The sequence below is a fragment of the Aspergillus terreus genome, genomic scaffold, assembly GCF_000149615.1.
Source record: "Aspergillus terreus NIH2624 scaffold_3 genomic scaffold, whole genome shotgun sequence".
NCBI classification, from domain to species: domain Eukaryota; kingdom Fungi; phylum Ascomycota; class Eurotiomycetes; order Eurotiales; family Aspergillaceae; genus Aspergillus; species Aspergillus terreus.
This window is the reverse complement of record NT_165926.1, coordinates 1,303,318-1,318,469: the sequence shown is the minus strand read 5'-3', so window position 1 is coordinate 1,318,469 and position 15,152 is coordinate 1,303,318. Positions and strand designations below refer to the sequence as shown.

Here is a 15,152-nt window from a genome sequence, read left to right as displayed (position 1 = left end):
CCCAAGAGCTGTTAATTTGACTAGCTTGGATGGAGTGTCGAGATACGCATCCTTTTGGGCGCACGTGTGTCAACGGCGGAACGTCGTAGTTCAGAGTCGTCTAAGCGAGATGGTCGTGGCTGAGATGCTTTCTCCACATCATAGTTGACAGTCAGGTATTATCAACCGCCACGATCCGGTGCATAAATCGATGCCTGTTAACCGCTGGGTTGTATACCGTATGCATTCTATGGTCGGAGCATGTGGTTCGACGAGATACAGCAGCCCACAGAAATACCCCTAAAAAGGGAAAAGGGATATCGGACGACCGCGCGTGTCTGTAAGGGACCGAATTATTCGAGATAAATGCCTCTGGTTGATCCCAGCTTGGCTAAATAGATGCACCATATGCGCATATACTGTTCATGGTGTTGTTCCGAGAGGTGTCTGATACTTGGTCGCGGTTTCTTGTCCGTCTCAATTGAAAGCGCGCCTGGTTGCCTACTGCTTGCCATTGGGATCTACATCACGGTGCCTCAGGCAAATATGTCTCAGTTTAACATATGGAAATACTTGGCACTATTGGCATGCCCATGATTCCAGTGGTTGTCAGGGCACTTCTTTGATCAGATTGTTCTGGCGGCCACAATATATATCTCACACAAAGAAGGTGCATCGCTTGATAGAAGAACCACGTAATGTAGTTAACATCTTACTTGATACCTGCTTGCTACGAGAGTACGCAGGAAGCGGGCTCAAGGCAGTATGGAGATTCTATTTATCATTGTACCATGCAGAGTTGTTCAACATGTATATGTAGCCTATTTGACGAAGCATGTATCCAGGCTTAAATATATTAAGGAAGATATTTTGCACAAGAAGCATTGATGGTCTAGTGGTTATGATTGCCGCCTTCCACTTATCGGTGTTAGCGGCAGAGCGGGGTTCGATTCCCCGTCAATGCATTTTTGTTTTTGTGATCTTTTTATCCCGATCAAGAACCTAACTAAGCCCATGGAATCCGATTCCTGATTCATGACGGAGCGTCTTTTGTTTATTTAGCGGTCCTCGTGGACCTTGCTTATGCACGTCCATCAGCACTTACAAATGTGCAATGTGCATAGTCCACTAAACCCTCCAAACTGAAGACTATCAGTTTATTCAACGGTATAAAACAACTGATCGAAAGGCTCTGTATCAGGAAAAAGACCCTCAGCCAACGACATGTCAATCTCATCCCACTCGCTCTGGTCCCGGAACCCCGCCAGCTGTAGCAGTGTCTGCGCGCCTTTCGTCCCATCAGAAACAGGGTCCAGAGCACTGCAACCTGCGTCGAGGCCCATGATCGCCCCGGCAGCCCACTCATCCTCCCAGCCATCGTAGACACCGTGTCGCGCGCCGGCAGCCGCAGTAGTAACATCCACCGGCGGATCGATCACCAGGATCTGGTCCATGTAATGTTGCACAGTGCGACGGACCTCCCCCGCCACGCGATGGCGGAATCGGGTCACCGCCTCGGAGAAGCTGGTCAGGATCTGGTGGTAGAGACGGGCCTGTGGGCTGGTGCGGCCGATATCGTTGAGAAGGTCTAACGAGTTGTCGAAAATGGTTTCGATATCGCGGCGGGGTTCACCGGCGAACATGGAGAATCCGAGGACGAGGCCGGCACCAAAGATCCATGCCCTGGGGTGATTTGAGCGTTAGCCACCAGGTCACAAGTGTATGGAGGTAGTGAGCAACGTACTTGAGGAGACACAAATTCCCAAAAGCGAGCCCCGCCGCCTTTGCCCGCTGGCACATGTCGACCATATACAGCGCAGAACTGACGCACACTTGTGCGAGCTTGGAGACCTTGTTGTTCTTTATGTTCACATCGGAGGCCTCGACCGGGTCGCTGATCAGATGGTCTGGCGCCTTCCCATGCAGACGTGATGTGAGATAGGCGATGAGATACGGACGAGTGACGAGGATCACAGCAAAATAGTACACGCACGACACATGAATGTTGCCTATAAGGTGTTGTCGATCGACAGTCTCTACAGCGGAACTGCTATCAGCAGCCTGGCGAAAGCGGAACTGGCGAAGGGCCATCGGGAGGCCGTGACCCCACTGCCGGAGACGTGCGAGAAGGTCCTCGGCCGCGGGAACATGGAGGATGTTGTCCTTGCTGAGAGTGTCGACAATGTCCTCGAGGAGGGTGCACCCGTCGACGATGGCATGGAATGCCGATTCGGCATTCTCGCTCTCAATGGCGTTGGGGACACACCGCACGACTGGTAGGCTTTTCGGTCTGGAAAGTACGAAGCTGCTCAGGACGTCGAGGATGCGTGTGCTGTGCCATATCCGTCGTCTGACAGGCGCAGTTAATATCCGTTGTTGACAGGAATGGTCAGAATATGGAGTACCTGCTGTCACGCTCCTCCTTTGGGAGACTATCCGAGTAACCGTCCGGACTATGGAGATCGAGGACAATGGCTGCTCTCGCAGCTACCCCGAGGAACATAGAAGCGGCGTTGCGGTGGCACGCACCCAGCATGTAGAAGGACATCAGGAGGAAGATTCGGACGGTCCCCAGACTCTGGCCCATCAGCATGTCGTCAAATGCCAGTTGCCGCGCGCGGTAGAAGTATCCGTTTGCTAGATAAGCGTCCTCCTCTGACCCGCTGACCTGGGCTCCTATGGCTATGGCGACATCCATCGCAGCGGCGTCCTCCCGACTCACAGAGGAATGCGATGCGGATTTCGATGGAAGATCCCGTGCTGCTAATAGGGTGTGTATTTCATGTGCAGTGAAGAGGTCGAGAATCCCGCTCGTCTATCCCGAGATTAGTGCACCATCGCGTTTGATTCCCCTGATGCTTTCTAAGACATACTGCTTCGTGATAGTAGTTCATCCAAGAGGTGATCTTCTCTGAAGTAGCATTCAGATTGAGGCTCGAGGGAGGATGAGGATCCGCCTCGAGAACTGTGTGGTATCGTTCATAGTCCGTAAAAGAAACCGAACCCACATACCCCTTGACTGTTTTGCGCAAGAAATGTAGAAACGATAAGGACGAAGTTTCACCCACGTACACTGTTGTGATACACATTTAGCCTCTGACGTAACAAGAACGAAAAGGAGGTACACAACTGTAGCAATTTTGAACCTTTTGATGAGCTGGATGCCTGCTCTGGCAGACTGGTCTGTATAGGATGGTCGTCACTCCTTGACTCGGGAGTCACCACGCCAGACAACAGACTATCTAGCTGGAACGACGTATCGATTTCATTATTGATGTCCAAATTTGGAGGACAACCGCCCTGGTCAATCGCGTGGGTACGGCTATAACGAGGGAGTACACCCTGCCTTCGACGACGACGATCGGTCCCAGTATAAATGCATGCATGTGGCTGTTCTCGACGCAGACAAGAGGCGCAAGGCTGCTGTGAGTCGCATCGTATCTTTAGGGCCTTGCATGCCTGACATGCACGGCTGGATCGTTGTCGATCTTCGGGGCGCACCTTGGGACGGGGCATAGAGAGGAAGACGTATCAGACTTTATGTGTAGTTGAATATATTGGACGTGGAAAAGCAATGCGTGTACTACACACTTGGTAGATGAAGGAGTCTCTCCAACTGTATGAACGCTTATCTATCCGAATCCCTAGAATCTACCCCGCATTGATGTTCTGCGCATTATCTGGTGCTGAATAGCGTCTTGGTAGGGGGTGAGAGGAGAGAAATGCCACCATGGCTTCAAGTCATAGAGGACCTGGCGGTCAATAGCCTACTTGTAACCTTACTTTTTATAATGATCACATTAAGATTTATCTAGAAGGATACGTGGGACTGCCAGTATAAATATAAACCTCTAGAAGAAACAAATAGCAGAGCTATCAAGGGTCTTGGAATTTAAATAAATCATGTCCCTATTGAGTATACTCGAACATATGGAGTGCTCTCTATCTGTCCCAGACGGCGCCAGGTACAACTCCGAGGCATTTCGTGTCCATATCCGTCCCTTATCCGGCGCCGGTTGTTAAACCGGATCTACTGCGGGGATAAACAGGAAGGCTAGTTTGGAAGAGGCTTAGATAGGACGGAAATGTACCGAGCTGCTTATCTGCCATTCTTCACTCATGGATAAGCTGGTGTGTTCTTCTCCGCTTGTCGGTTATGTCCCGGCAATTGTGGTTGCCGCTCTTTTAGTCCAGACTGCTACGGAGTCGACGCAGTGATAGCTGAAGCTGAGCTCTCTCTACAGTGTTGGCCGTAACCCAAGTAATGTCCACATGCTAGGTGCCGGTATACTCAAGTTGGACGATTCAAAGCGATCTATCGAATGGATGTAGATGCTCTAGTTCTCAACGGATGTAGTTTAATTTGTGGAACATCTATATAGATCGGCGCAAGGAAGTTCTAGAGATGGGAGCGAGGGAATGGGAGGCCATCTTGAAGCATTGAGACATCCACCTGATTATTGCAATATCTTGTGAGTAAAAAGGCGTTCTCGTTCGAATTGGTCCGACTTACATAGGATGGATTCAGCTGGCCAAGGTTCGTCACCCCAAGAAGAGCCATCGTCGTCTCAACCTCGTGCCTCAGTATCCGGATCGCCCGACTGACACCTCGTTCTCCAAAGGCCAATGCGTAAAGAAATCCACGACCGAGTCCGACGGCCCTGGCGCCCAATGCAAGAGCTTTCACGATATCCGCGCCTCGCGTGATGCCCCCATCGACAATCACTTCACAGCGATCGAAGACCTGAGGGCAGTGTTTCCGGATTGCTAAGAGAGTGTCGACAGCAGAAGGAGCTCCTTCGAGCTGTCGGCCTCCGTGATTAGACAACCACGGGTGCACTCCGTACTCCATGCACAGTACCGCGTCTTCCCAAGACTGGATACCTTTAATCGCAATAGGTAGATTTGTAATTTTTCGGAGCCATGCAATTGACGAGGGCCAGTCGAACTCGGTCCAGATTGGGCTATCATTTGTGAGTTCTTGCTTTCATTGGTCGACCCGGCGATGTAGAAATACTCACGACCGCTTCACTGTCGGACCACTGGCAAATCCATCGTTCGCTTCTTCATCTTGATCTACATCCGAATCGTCACCCTAGCCTCATTAACTCAGTCATCACTAATTTGAGACACTTCATACTTACGCCGTCAACACTTAGGCGCAAATCGCGCTCGCGCTTGCCACTCCAAATCGCGTCCACAGTCAACGCGAACCCTCTATACCCCAACGCAATCGCTTGCTTTATTTCCTTCTCTGTCACAGACAGATCGTTCATGGCATATATCTGCCAGTACAGCGTTTGTGCCGGCCCACGCGCGTCTGCAATTTGCTTTTGACTACACCCAGCCATATTGCATACCCAGTGTAGAACGCCGTGCTTTCCGGCCGCTTGTGTCAGAAGTACCTCTCCAGTAGGATGGGCTAGCTTGCCACCCCCGGCGGGGCAGATGAAGAACGGCACCGAATATTCTGTTCCGAGGATGGAGGTTGTCAGGTCGATGCTGCGGATGGGCCGTAGGACTCGCGGACGGAACCGAATGGTTCGCCAGCTATCTTTATTCCATCGCACCGTGAATTCGTCCTCGGCGCCGGATTGGAAGACTGGGAAATTGAAGGCAATTCCTTTATCAGCCGTGTGGATTAGCATCATGTTGGTGAGACGTACAGGCGAACGAGCGCGGCGGCAGGATCTGGGAAGCAGCGCGCTCGAAATCCTGGATGTTGATTATAGACCGGAGTTTTGGTCGTGTACTCTTGCGCTTCGAGGCCTGTGACACGGATGTTTTTCCTGGTGCCACGTCCAAGTTGGAACTTGGGTTGGGGTCTGCCACAGGGCCTAGGTGCAGTCTAGATGCATGTTAGGCGAGTCGTAGGAAGTGATTCAATTCGAATGGTATACTCTGGTGATAGATATTTCTCTATTACATTTGTCGGATGGATAGGCTCGAATTCTTCCGTCGCGTCCCGCCCAGCATACTTGAGAATAATACGGGGACCACCCGGATGAGTATCCAAGTATGAACTTAGGTCATAAACATTCCCTCTGATAATCACCCAGCAGCTGTCTTTGGACCGATGCTGGCTGACCTCGGCCCTGTCAAAGATGGAAATCGTAAGAAATGGAGCTGATCCTTGCAATTCACATGCGGATGCAGACATACCTCGTTAACATCGTGATTAGCAGGCACGGTCAAGAGCAAAATGGCGATGTCCTCGCTTGTCCATCCTACGAACGGCGTAAATGGCAGCTCGGGTATTTAAATCTCGGTCTTGCACAAATAAAACTACCCATACAGTTGTTGCTCGCGCGGAAAAGGGTCCTCAGCTATCTCGGGTATGGGCAGGACACCGGCGTGCGGGGCCCGGATATCACCCTTCAGTTTTCTCTGGGATTGAGGGTTGCGGAGATTTATTTAACTGTAAGACTTTGATCTATTGAGATCTGTGACAATCATCGAATGTGACCTGCGAAAGAAATCATGGACGCCGTCTTCGCAAAGATTGCACAGGACACGGTCAAATTCGACCTCGGCGATGAAGAGGTAGACGCCCACGACCGCGAGGGCAATGGTATTTCTGGCGCTGACAATAAGTAGGGCTGGAGGAGCCTGTATGAGCCTCTTTATGGCAACCCGCCCGAAAACGTTGGTGTGGTGAAAGATGAACGATATGGGCCGGCCGAGCGCAACCGGTTGGATGTATACTTCCCTCTTGACGACGAGAGAGAAGGAAAGCCGGTGGTGCTGTTTGTCCATGGAGGAGGATTCTTTTCCGGGGACAAGGGATGGAGTGAAAAGGTACCTATTCCCGTTTCAATCTGCATTCGAGTGTTGACTAAAGCATGTACTACCAGTGCTGGGCCAATGTGGGATACTTCTTCTCGCAACACGGCTGTGTCACCGTTCTTGCCAACCATCGCCTGGTTCCGAACGTTGTCTATCCTGGAGGTGCAGATGATATGCAAATGGCTCGCGAATGGGTCTTTCATAATATCGGTGCGCAAAAGTACGGACGAGGATCACCAGAGAAGGTCGTACTCCTGGGCCACTCCTCTGGCGGAGCGCATATTGCTATGAACCTATACGCTGCAGGTGAGGACCATTGATCAATCCAAGCGGCCTTATCTGATTCCAAACAGGAGACCCCAAGCGGACACCTGAGCTACCGATTTTCCCTCCTGTTGCGGGTGTCATCTATCTGAGCGTGCCTTTCTGGTTCGATAGGAGAAAGCCCGTCCGGCAAAGAGTCATTCGACATTATTACGGATCGGATGAGGAGGAGGTCTGGGGTGTAAGTCGAAAGCGATCCGGCAGGAGATTGTTTAGATTCTAACATTCACTGTAGCCTAAATCCGCGCTTGGTCTGTTCAAGACTCTGCCGGACGATTCTCCATTGTTGTAAGTGTTTCCACGCATGACCTTAGTCCCCGATACTGGATAAACCTCTCGTGCTGACACCAAATCAGGGATTCCGAACAGTTGCCGGTCTATATTGGAAGTGTCAAATGGGAGGTGTATGCAATTGGCCTTACTTTCTCTGCAGGAGACTGTATTCCTTACTAATGCTTGGGGCGTACAGAAAAGAAACAGCCGATGCTACCGTGGCCTTCTTCAATGCGTACCGCGAACGCAGCAAGCCTTCTGGTACGCTGCCCAGTTTCCACGTACAGGACAAACACAATCACGTCAGGTTCGTTCAATTCTCCCGGTTCGTTGGCTCACCTTTGCTGATGGCCTCAACAGTAATGTCTTGTCCATCGGGACGACGGATTCGGCTCAGGCTGAGAAGTTGCTGGAATTTGTCCGGTCCTGCGTGGAAAAGGTTGAGAAAAGAGAACAAGGTATTGTTTGTACCAATTCCCAGCTGGAAATACTGGCAGGAGATGATTAATGTGGCTGACAGGTCGCAAGGGGAGTGTAGATGATGGACGCGGGAGAGTGACTCGACTTTAAATAGTGGTCTATAGCACTTCTACAGGGATTAGGGATAGAGGAGAGCAAATGAACATGATACATAAACAAAATTCAACATGTTTTACGTCAGCAGTCTCCCGACCCTATTGTAGAAAGCATTACAGAGACTCGGGGTCAAGGTTGGTAGTGGTAAAAAATAGGTACTATGAAACTTCCAACTCCATTGAGGCAAATAAAATTATATCTATGTCTAATCTCTTCATGCCCTAAGTCTTCAAAGAGCATATCTGTGCCATAACTTCGTTCACAGTGCCTAATATCTCATACATCAAAACCAACGAGCTACTAAGTATTCAGACTATGGAATCCTAATCAGGTGAATGCTCCCACACCAACAAACAAGATATACGATAGATACACAAGATACTCCATCAATTCGCAACTGCAGTTTGCTGTTGGGCAAAATTCCTCTCGACTGACTGGGTAAACCACTCTCCAACGGTCATGGGAGGACTATGTAAGGACCCGGATTAGCAGCGCGTTTCCTGAGCACACATAGGGCTTCACTTACTATTTCTTCAGGGGGCCCTGAAGAACAAAGTCCCGTCTCGATTGATTGAAATAAGCGATTGAGTACCGCGACGGGGATTTGCCAACGTCGCTGGCTCGCACTCGATGGAATGTGGATTTCAGGCGGTCATCCGACCATGCCACTGTGGGAGAGGTATATTAGGACCGTATATTCTGCATCTAGTGGGGGCAGACCGCGTTCGCTCACTAAGCATATCACCAATGTTGACTACAATCTGACCTGTCTTCGCGGGAAGAGGCGTGAAAGTGTCGCCCATCGCGAAGCTGGTGTGCGACTCACGGCCTGGACAGATCTCCAGGCCATCTTCTCCATCTCGCTGGAACAGCAGGGTGAGACAGCCGATATCAGTGTGGCTTCCAGCGCGCCAGGTGCCTGCTGCGTTTTCCGAAGGTGGGTAGTGGATGAGACGAAGCTGAGTTAGACAGTCTGGTTTGGTCACGTCGTTGGCAACGCGAAAGTAGTCTTCGGGGAACCCCAGTGCAACTGCGAAGCAAGAAACTGGCCATCTAGTCAGTTCACTCATGCTAGTCGAAGCGTTGTCATCAAACTTACACAGTTGGTCGGAGATTGTCGCGCACTTCCCCATAAAGTCGCTGGTAGCCTGCTTGAACCCTGGCACATCTTCATCACTCGGCCACTCCGACCCGCGCTGGAGCCATAGTGACTCCTTTTGATCATACAGACCCGTGCTGGGACGTAGTTGGGCCTGACATCCATCAGCCTGTAGGATGTGCGCAGTGAGGCCTTCGGGTCAGCTTACCTTGTATTCCCATCCGTTGTTGGTCTTGTTACTATGGGGAGTCTTTCCCTTGATCTCGTGTGGAAGATCAAAAAAGGACTTGGAGATGGCGAACTGCTGCTCAATCTCATCTACCGTGATTCCATGGTCCACGAGGGTAAGGAATCCAGCCGTCTCTGCAGCGTCGACCAACTGCCGAGTGATCTCCTCTTTTCTGGTGTCAAAGTCTACAGAGTTCTCACATTTTTAGTCTTGCGGTAGCTCGGTCGTAGTATGCTGCCTACCTTTGAGGGAAATGACAGGTACCAGTCTTTCGGCCATGGTGAAGTTACGTCGGATGCAAGTGAGACTTGTTGGATTCGTGTTAGATAGCTGGGCTGAGTTCTCTCCTCGGACTGTATCTGATCCTCTTCAATGTGGCATATATATGCCATTGCGAGGCTGGAAGTGCCCCTCCATAGCGCCTCGTACATTGATCAGTGATGGTACATAGCCGTGGTGGTCCATATCCGGACGGGAAAGCCGTATCCAGGCTGATGTTCGAACATCCCTCTGCCTCGTGGGTATCACTTCCTATCCCTATCAAGGCATGAGTGCGATATCCGTTATCTCCTGTTCTCGGCATCCCCCGCATTGTTCCTTCATGTTGGGGCTTGCAGATATATGGAATTGAGCCATGTTCACGGTGTATCCTCCGAGATGGTAAATATTCCATCATGTCTGAGAGCAAAAAGGAGATCCCAGATATTCCCGATGTGGAAGTTGGTGTTGGTGTTGTACGTGTCACCCTCCACGGCGACATGACTTGCTAACAAAGCTTCAGGGGTATAACCGACCCGTTGGCTTTGCGGACCTGGCCCCAGCTGGCGTCAACCTAGATGAGGCTCGAAAGTCGAAAGCACTGAATTTTCTGGCAAGTCACCAAAATGACATCGATCTCGACTCGCCCGAAGCAAAGCGGGTGCTTAGAAAGATTGATATGCGGATTATGCCGCTGGTGCTGGGCATTTATGTCCTCCAGCTGCTTGTAGGCAATCCAACGGAGGGCCATGTTTCTTGTATCCATCACTGACGGCAGCTATCAGGACAAGAACAGCCTGTCATTTGCCGCCATCATGGGCATCAAAGCCGGATACAAATCTCACCGAAGATCAGTACGACTGGCTGGGTTCCATCGTGTAGTGAGTACAAACTTCTCTCCACTTCTCCAATACTAACGACATGTAGCTTTGGGTACCTGTTCGGCGAGATCCCAGCAGCATTCTTGATGCAGCGGTTCCCACTGGCCCAGTACCTGGGGACCATGAGCATGCTTTGGGGCATTATCGTGGCGATGCACGCCGTCTGTCATGAGTTTGCCGGGCTGGCTACGGTCCGCTTTCTCCTTGGCGCGATTGAAGTATGCACGACGCCCGCCGTCATCTACATCACGAGCTCCTGGTACACCCGCAGCGAGCAGGTCACCCGCGTGGCCCTGTGGTATTCGACCTCTGGCTGGGCGCAAGTGCTCGGCGGGTTCTTCGCCTGGGCTATCAACCAGGCGGACCGCTTCCGATGGCAGGGCCTCTTTATCTTCTACGGCGGCATCACCTTCGTCACGGGGCTGCTGCTTTTGTTCTTCCTCGCGGCGTCGCCAATCGATGCCGGCTGGCTGACGGACGACGAGAAGGCGATTGCGCTAGAGCGAGTCCGCGGCAACAAGACCGGCACTGAGATGTGGGGGTTCAACTGGAATCAGCTCAAGGAATCCCTCTGCGATGTGCGTCTGTATTTGTTGTTTCTGATGATGTGTTCGACGGGGCTGCCAAACGGTGGTCTGACTGCATTCGGTAGGCAGACTCGGATGAAGGGTGGTACTCTCCCTCGCTGATCATGCGCCCTTGCAGGACCGACTATCATCTCAGGATTCGGATACGGCACGAACACGACCACCCTTCTTAGTATGGCCACCGGTGCCTGTGTCGTCGCGGGTACGGTTGTGGCCCTGTTCGTGGCAAAGTACACCAACCGGACCATCTGCGGGATCTATGTCGTGGTGCTGGGCTGCATTGGGGTCATCATGATGTTCACCATCCCAGAGGAAAACATCACCGCCAGATATGGGGGTTATATACTCACTATGCAATGTATGTCCAACACTGACATTGTGACAGCGCTTCCGACTACAGAGTTAACCAGACAATGCTCGTAGATCCGATTTGCGTCCTGTCGATCCTTGCATTCATTACTGCCGGTGTCGGTGGGAGCACCAAGAAGCTCGCTTTTGGTGCTGCCTACCAGTTGGGATACGCTGTTGGCAACATTTCTGGCCCGCAGACATTCCTGGGCCATGAAGCGCCGCATTACTATGTTAGTCTAGTTACCGGCCTATTGATATTTGGATGCTGTGAGCTGACCACACTTCCGATATAGACAGCCAAGTACACGATGCTGGCATTCTTGGCGTTCACGATCATACTGTTTGCTTGCTTCGGGCTTCTCCATTGGTATTGGAATTACAAGCGGGATAAGCAAGATGCCCTGGACTCCCAAAGTCAGTACACCTTCTGGTGAATAATATTGTGTGAGATACTAACAAGGTCAAGGTGGGGTAGTACGCCAGCATGTTGCTAATGAGGAGTTCGCTGATTTGACTGATTTTCAAATCCATTCGTTCAGATACCCGTTGTAGAGAAGGGACCTCGAAGGTATAACAGAAAGAAAGCATTGTCAGTAAGGCTGGTTGGATACGGAGCAACTCTAGGTGATATTCACAGCTTATCCTATCAGAATTGATCTCGGACATCTATATGCATGGTCAATCTATTTACCTAAACTACAATGCCCAACAGCCCCCACATCTTAAGTACATTACCACCTAGAGTTTTAGATCTATGGGTCAATTTTCCATCAGAAATTAGGCGACGCCAGGCCGAGCGATGGTCCGCGCAGATCAAAGACAGTAAAGAACGCCTTCAAAAACACGTCGCCGAAGATCTGCATCGAGGTTCCCTGGTTGGATTGAACGCCCCCATAACAAACTGACCATCATGAGTTAGCAGCCATTGTCGAACAGTACAGGATTCTACAAGGGTGAGTTACTCACCTGTCTCGCCGGTTGTCTTGTTGGTACCTATTTCGGAAAAGTTCATATACTCCCCGGGCACAGTAGCATAGTGCTTCTCGCCAACCGCCATCGTCAAATTCGGAAGCACCGCACTGCACGGATAAATGTACCCACTGGCGCTGCTGACATACACTGCTCCCTGAACCTGCTTGTAGTATGCATCCACGACGCTCTGGTCCAGCAGCATGAGCGAGGTACCGGTGTCGGCGATGGACCGGCGCACGTCACGGACGTCCTGCAGGGCGCCACCACCGACCGAAAACGACGCCGACACGAACTCCCAGAACCCGCTCGACGAGTCGATGGTGATGTTGGCCAGGTCACCTTGGTATTTGTCGTGGTCGATGACGCCGAACTCGTACTCGCCCACGCCGTCGCTCTTCAGGGAGGCTGTGAGCACGGGCTCGTCCAGGATTGGGGCGACATTGTCGAAGAAGGTCTTTTGCTGATTGGGCGAGATCGTGTTAAGTTTGGAAAACGCCAGCCCGACAATGCCGTTCGAATAGGTGTCTTCCAGGAATGATGAGGACACCGTCGTTGGGATGCCGATCGCCTGGTCCTGGACGGTGACGCCGCCGACGTCGACAACGTCGGTGCCCACGCCGCCGTACGCAAAGGAGGTGTCGCCATAGGTGATGTTGAAGGTGGAGCCTTTCATCTGCTTGAACGTGGACGAGTTGGAAGGGTTATAAACGGTGCGACCCCTCGTGTCCAGCTTGGGAAGCCGGCTGTTCAGTACCCAGCTGTGATAAGCGTCAGTTTAGTGAGCTGATAAGTATAATAAGGTTCGGATGGTACTAACAAGTCCGAGGAACCGGTGTCAAAGTTCAACACAATCTGTTGGCCGCCAATTTTAACCGGAGAGACGAATGCTGCATCGTTCTGCACTGAGGCCGCACTGACCGCACCGGTCTGATCGGGCTCCGCTACGTCTTGCTGCAACGCGGCGTGCTTGGAGATGGGCACGAAGTCATCCAAGTCGATTCCAAGGTCCATCGGCACGATCCCAAACTTCTCGTATGCGCGGCGGAGAGCTGTCGGGCCATGGATCGTGCCGGCACCACGCCGTACTCGCTCAACTTTGAAGGACCTGCCGTTCAGTTGAGGTTGTCCGGGGGTTGGGGCCGACAACACTCCATAGCTGAGAGATAGGGCGATTAAAAGGGACTCGGGGAGCTTCATGGTGGTCTGGATGCGTTGAGTAGTCTAAGAGCAATCCAGCCCCTCTACGTCCAGCGGTCGAAGATGTAGTATTGTATGCCCGGACCTTCGACCTTCTAGTTCTTTTTCTCCTCTTCTCTCGCAGAGAGAAACGGTCCCAAAGGCAATGAGTGTCAAGGCCAAGTCCTGACTTGGATCCCCGCGAGAATCTGAAAGGACAGAAGAATAAAGAAAAGCGCAGAGAAATGAAAGAATCGAGGATGACTGTCTCGCAGAGCACAGCACAGATCCCCTAAATAAAGAAACAATCTAAAGAGAGTGCCGACACACAAAAAGAATCGAATTGGAGAGAAAGAGCAGAAAAGAAAGAACAGTACTAAAGGGGGACAACAGAAAAGAAAAAAGAAGGCCTCTTGCGCTCTCATGCAAACACCCACCGACTCGATAGCAGACGCCTGCTATACCGGGATAACTCCACCAATGGACAAAAACCCAGCCCATCAAGGACAACGCTGGCTCCATGGCGTTCTGGGCGTTTCCTGGGCAGACCCGCCGTCGGCGACAGCTCATCTGGCTGACACGGCGGAGGCGTCGCAGATCGGTGTCTTGCGCATGTCATTTGCGACAGTCCAGACGCCCAGCCTGCAGGGAGCGCTGATGGACACCTCCGACACCTCCTGAAACCCCGAAACGCCCGGATGTGGGAGCCCAATCAGCAGCCCGGCATGTTGTTTCAGCGCTTGCCTGGCGCCAGCCGGAGTTCAGCCGTGGCGAATCGACATACGTATCACTCGTTGTCTTCAGCCCTGGGTGGTTCCTGCAGAGACGCCCGAGGTCGCGTCAGCATACCCCACACACAGAGCATGGTTCTGTTTTCGAATGTTGGGAAAAAGTCCTGTTCATGGAGAGGGGGTAAACATTCTCACTGTATTTTTGGGTGAATACTAACTAAGTAGTGGAGAAAGGAGAGAAGAGAGAGAGGTAAAAAGGCAAGTAAAAAAAAAAAAGTAGAGCAAAAAAAGAAAAAAAAAAAGAAGCGCGTCGGCGCTGGGATTCGAACCCAGGAACCCGAAGGAATCCGGTCAACTATAGAGTAACTGATCGGAGAATCAGTACATAGCAGCCGAACGCGGTAACCACTGCGCCACACCGACTTCTTGTTAACCAGAGGCAAAAAAGTTTGATTTTATATAGCCCATTTTTACCAAATTCGGCACTTTTCAAGTGGAAAGAAAGGAGCTGGTGTGATAGTGGATGATGAGTAGCCAAAAATGCCATGGTATACAACACGCAGCTCCAATCTACTAGTATTGGGGAAGATCCTTCCTCAGGCACAATTGCACATGCTGCTGCTGAATTCCATCATGATCCATTGCGGGTTAGAGCTACCAAATCACCAGGCATTTCATGAGTACGATTGGCTGGTCCATACACCCTCTCTTCAGTATCTTATTGTGCAGGTAAGCATGTGTCACGCATTGATGGCAGTATGATCACAAACAAAAAGAGAAATAAAAGAAATATATGTCTAATACTCTCGCGTGTCGGCCAAATCAGCAGTTTTAAATATGGTATCACATTTCTCCATTCCATAAACGCCAAACCCATTAGACCTCTAAGAAGCGCTGATCAGATGCACCCGCTGGAAAATATAACATGGC

The 15,152-nt window shown here is 51.2% G+C and overlaps 7 protein-coding genes and 2 non-coding genes across 9 annotated transcripts in view; 3 read left to right on the top strand and 6 right to left on the bottom strand.

Moving 5' to 3' along the window:
- The first annotated feature begins 860 nt into the window (after window positions 1-860).
- Window positions 861-944, top strand: ATEG_10457. The gene has a single exon. It is a non-coding gene; the product is annotated as a tRNA-Gly (tRNA).
- Window positions 945-1,136: 192 nt separating this feature from the next.
- On the bottom strand, window positions 1,137-3,068 carry ATEG_02354 (fungal specific transcription factor domain-containing protein; the record flags this gene model as incomplete). The annotated part of the gene is made up of 4 exons (XM_001211532.1): window positions 1,137-1,662; window positions 1,724-2,329; window positions 2,385-2,794; window positions 2,853-3,068. The coding sequence occupies 4 exons, from the start codon at window positions 3,066-3,068 to the stop codon at window positions 1,137-1,139; spliced, it is 1,758 nt and encodes a 585-aa protein (XP_001211532.1).
- A 1,310-nt stretch (window positions 3,069-4,378) lies between these two features.
- On the bottom strand, window positions 4,379-5,630 carry ATEG_02353 (uncharacterized protein; the record flags this gene model as incomplete). Its single annotated transcript, XM_001211531.1, has 4 exons — window positions 4,379-4,432; window positions 4,493-4,943; window positions 5,001-5,074; window positions 5,124-5,630. The coding sequence occupies 4 exons, from the start codon at window positions 5,628-5,630 to the stop codon at window positions 4,379-4,381; spliced, it is 1,086 nt and encodes a 361-aa protein (XP_001211531.1).
- Window positions 5,631-6,459: 829 nt separating this feature from the next.
- Window positions 6,460-7,870, top strand: ATEG_02352 (alpha/beta hydrolase; the record flags this gene model as incomplete). The annotated part of the gene is made up of 7 exons (XM_001211530.1): window positions 6,460-6,522; window positions 6,577-6,777; window positions 6,834-7,071; window positions 7,119-7,270; window positions 7,325-7,377; window positions 7,559-7,669; window positions 7,723-7,870. 7 exons carry the CDS (start codon window positions 6,460-6,462, stop codon window positions 7,868-7,870), a joined length of 966 nt encoding a protein of 321 aa, XP_001211530.1.
- Window positions 7,871-8,463: 593 nt separating this feature from the next.
- On the bottom strand, window positions 8,464-9,545 carry ATEG_02351 (uncharacterized protein; the record flags this gene model as incomplete). Its single annotated transcript, XM_001211529.1, has 5 exons — window positions 8,464-8,606; window positions 8,672-8,983; window positions 9,038-9,191; window positions 9,246-9,451; window positions 9,509-9,545. 5 exons carry the CDS (start codon window positions 9,543-9,545, stop codon window positions 8,464-8,466), a joined length of 852 nt encoding a protein of 283 aa, XP_001211529.1.
- Window positions 9,546-10,150: 605 nt separating this feature from the next.
- On the top strand, window positions 10,151-11,777 carry ATEG_02350 (uncharacterized protein; the record flags this gene model as incomplete). The annotated part of the gene is made up of 6 exons (XM_001211528.1): window positions 10,151-10,185; window positions 10,310-10,405; window positions 10,452-11,053; window positions 11,111-11,350; window positions 11,416-11,573; window positions 11,637-11,777. The coding sequence occupies 6 exons, from the start codon at window positions 10,151-10,153 to the stop codon at window positions 11,775-11,777; spliced, it is 1,272 nt and encodes a 423-aa protein (XP_001211528.1).
- Window positions 11,778-12,113: 336 nt separating this feature from the next.
- On the bottom strand, window positions 12,114-13,512 carry ATEG_02349 (pepsin-like aspartic protease; the record flags this gene model as incomplete). Its single annotated transcript, XM_001211527.1, has 3 exons — window positions 12,114-12,244; window positions 12,310-13,073; window positions 13,133-13,512. 3 exons carry the CDS (start codon window positions 13,510-13,512, stop codon window positions 12,114-12,116), a joined length of 1,275 nt encoding a protein of 424 aa, XP_001211527.1.
- Window positions 13,513-14,530: 1,018 nt separating this feature from the next.
- On the bottom strand, window positions 14,531-14,645 carry ATEG_10442. Its single transcript has one exon. It is a non-coding gene; the product is annotated as a tRNA-Ser (tRNA).
- Window positions 14,646-15,019: 374 nt separating this feature from the next.
- The window catches only part of nbp35 (Fe-S cluster-binding ATPase), a gene marked incomplete at both ends in the record, with an annotated part of 1,253 nt that continues 1,120 nt past the window's right edge, over window positions 15,020-15,152 (bottom strand). Inside the window, one exon of the mRNA XM_001211526.1 lies at window positions 15,020-15,106. Within this exon, the coding sequence (XP_001211526.1) occupies window positions 15,020-15,106 (87 nt within the window). The remainder of the gene's footprint in view (window positions 15,107-15,152) is intronic.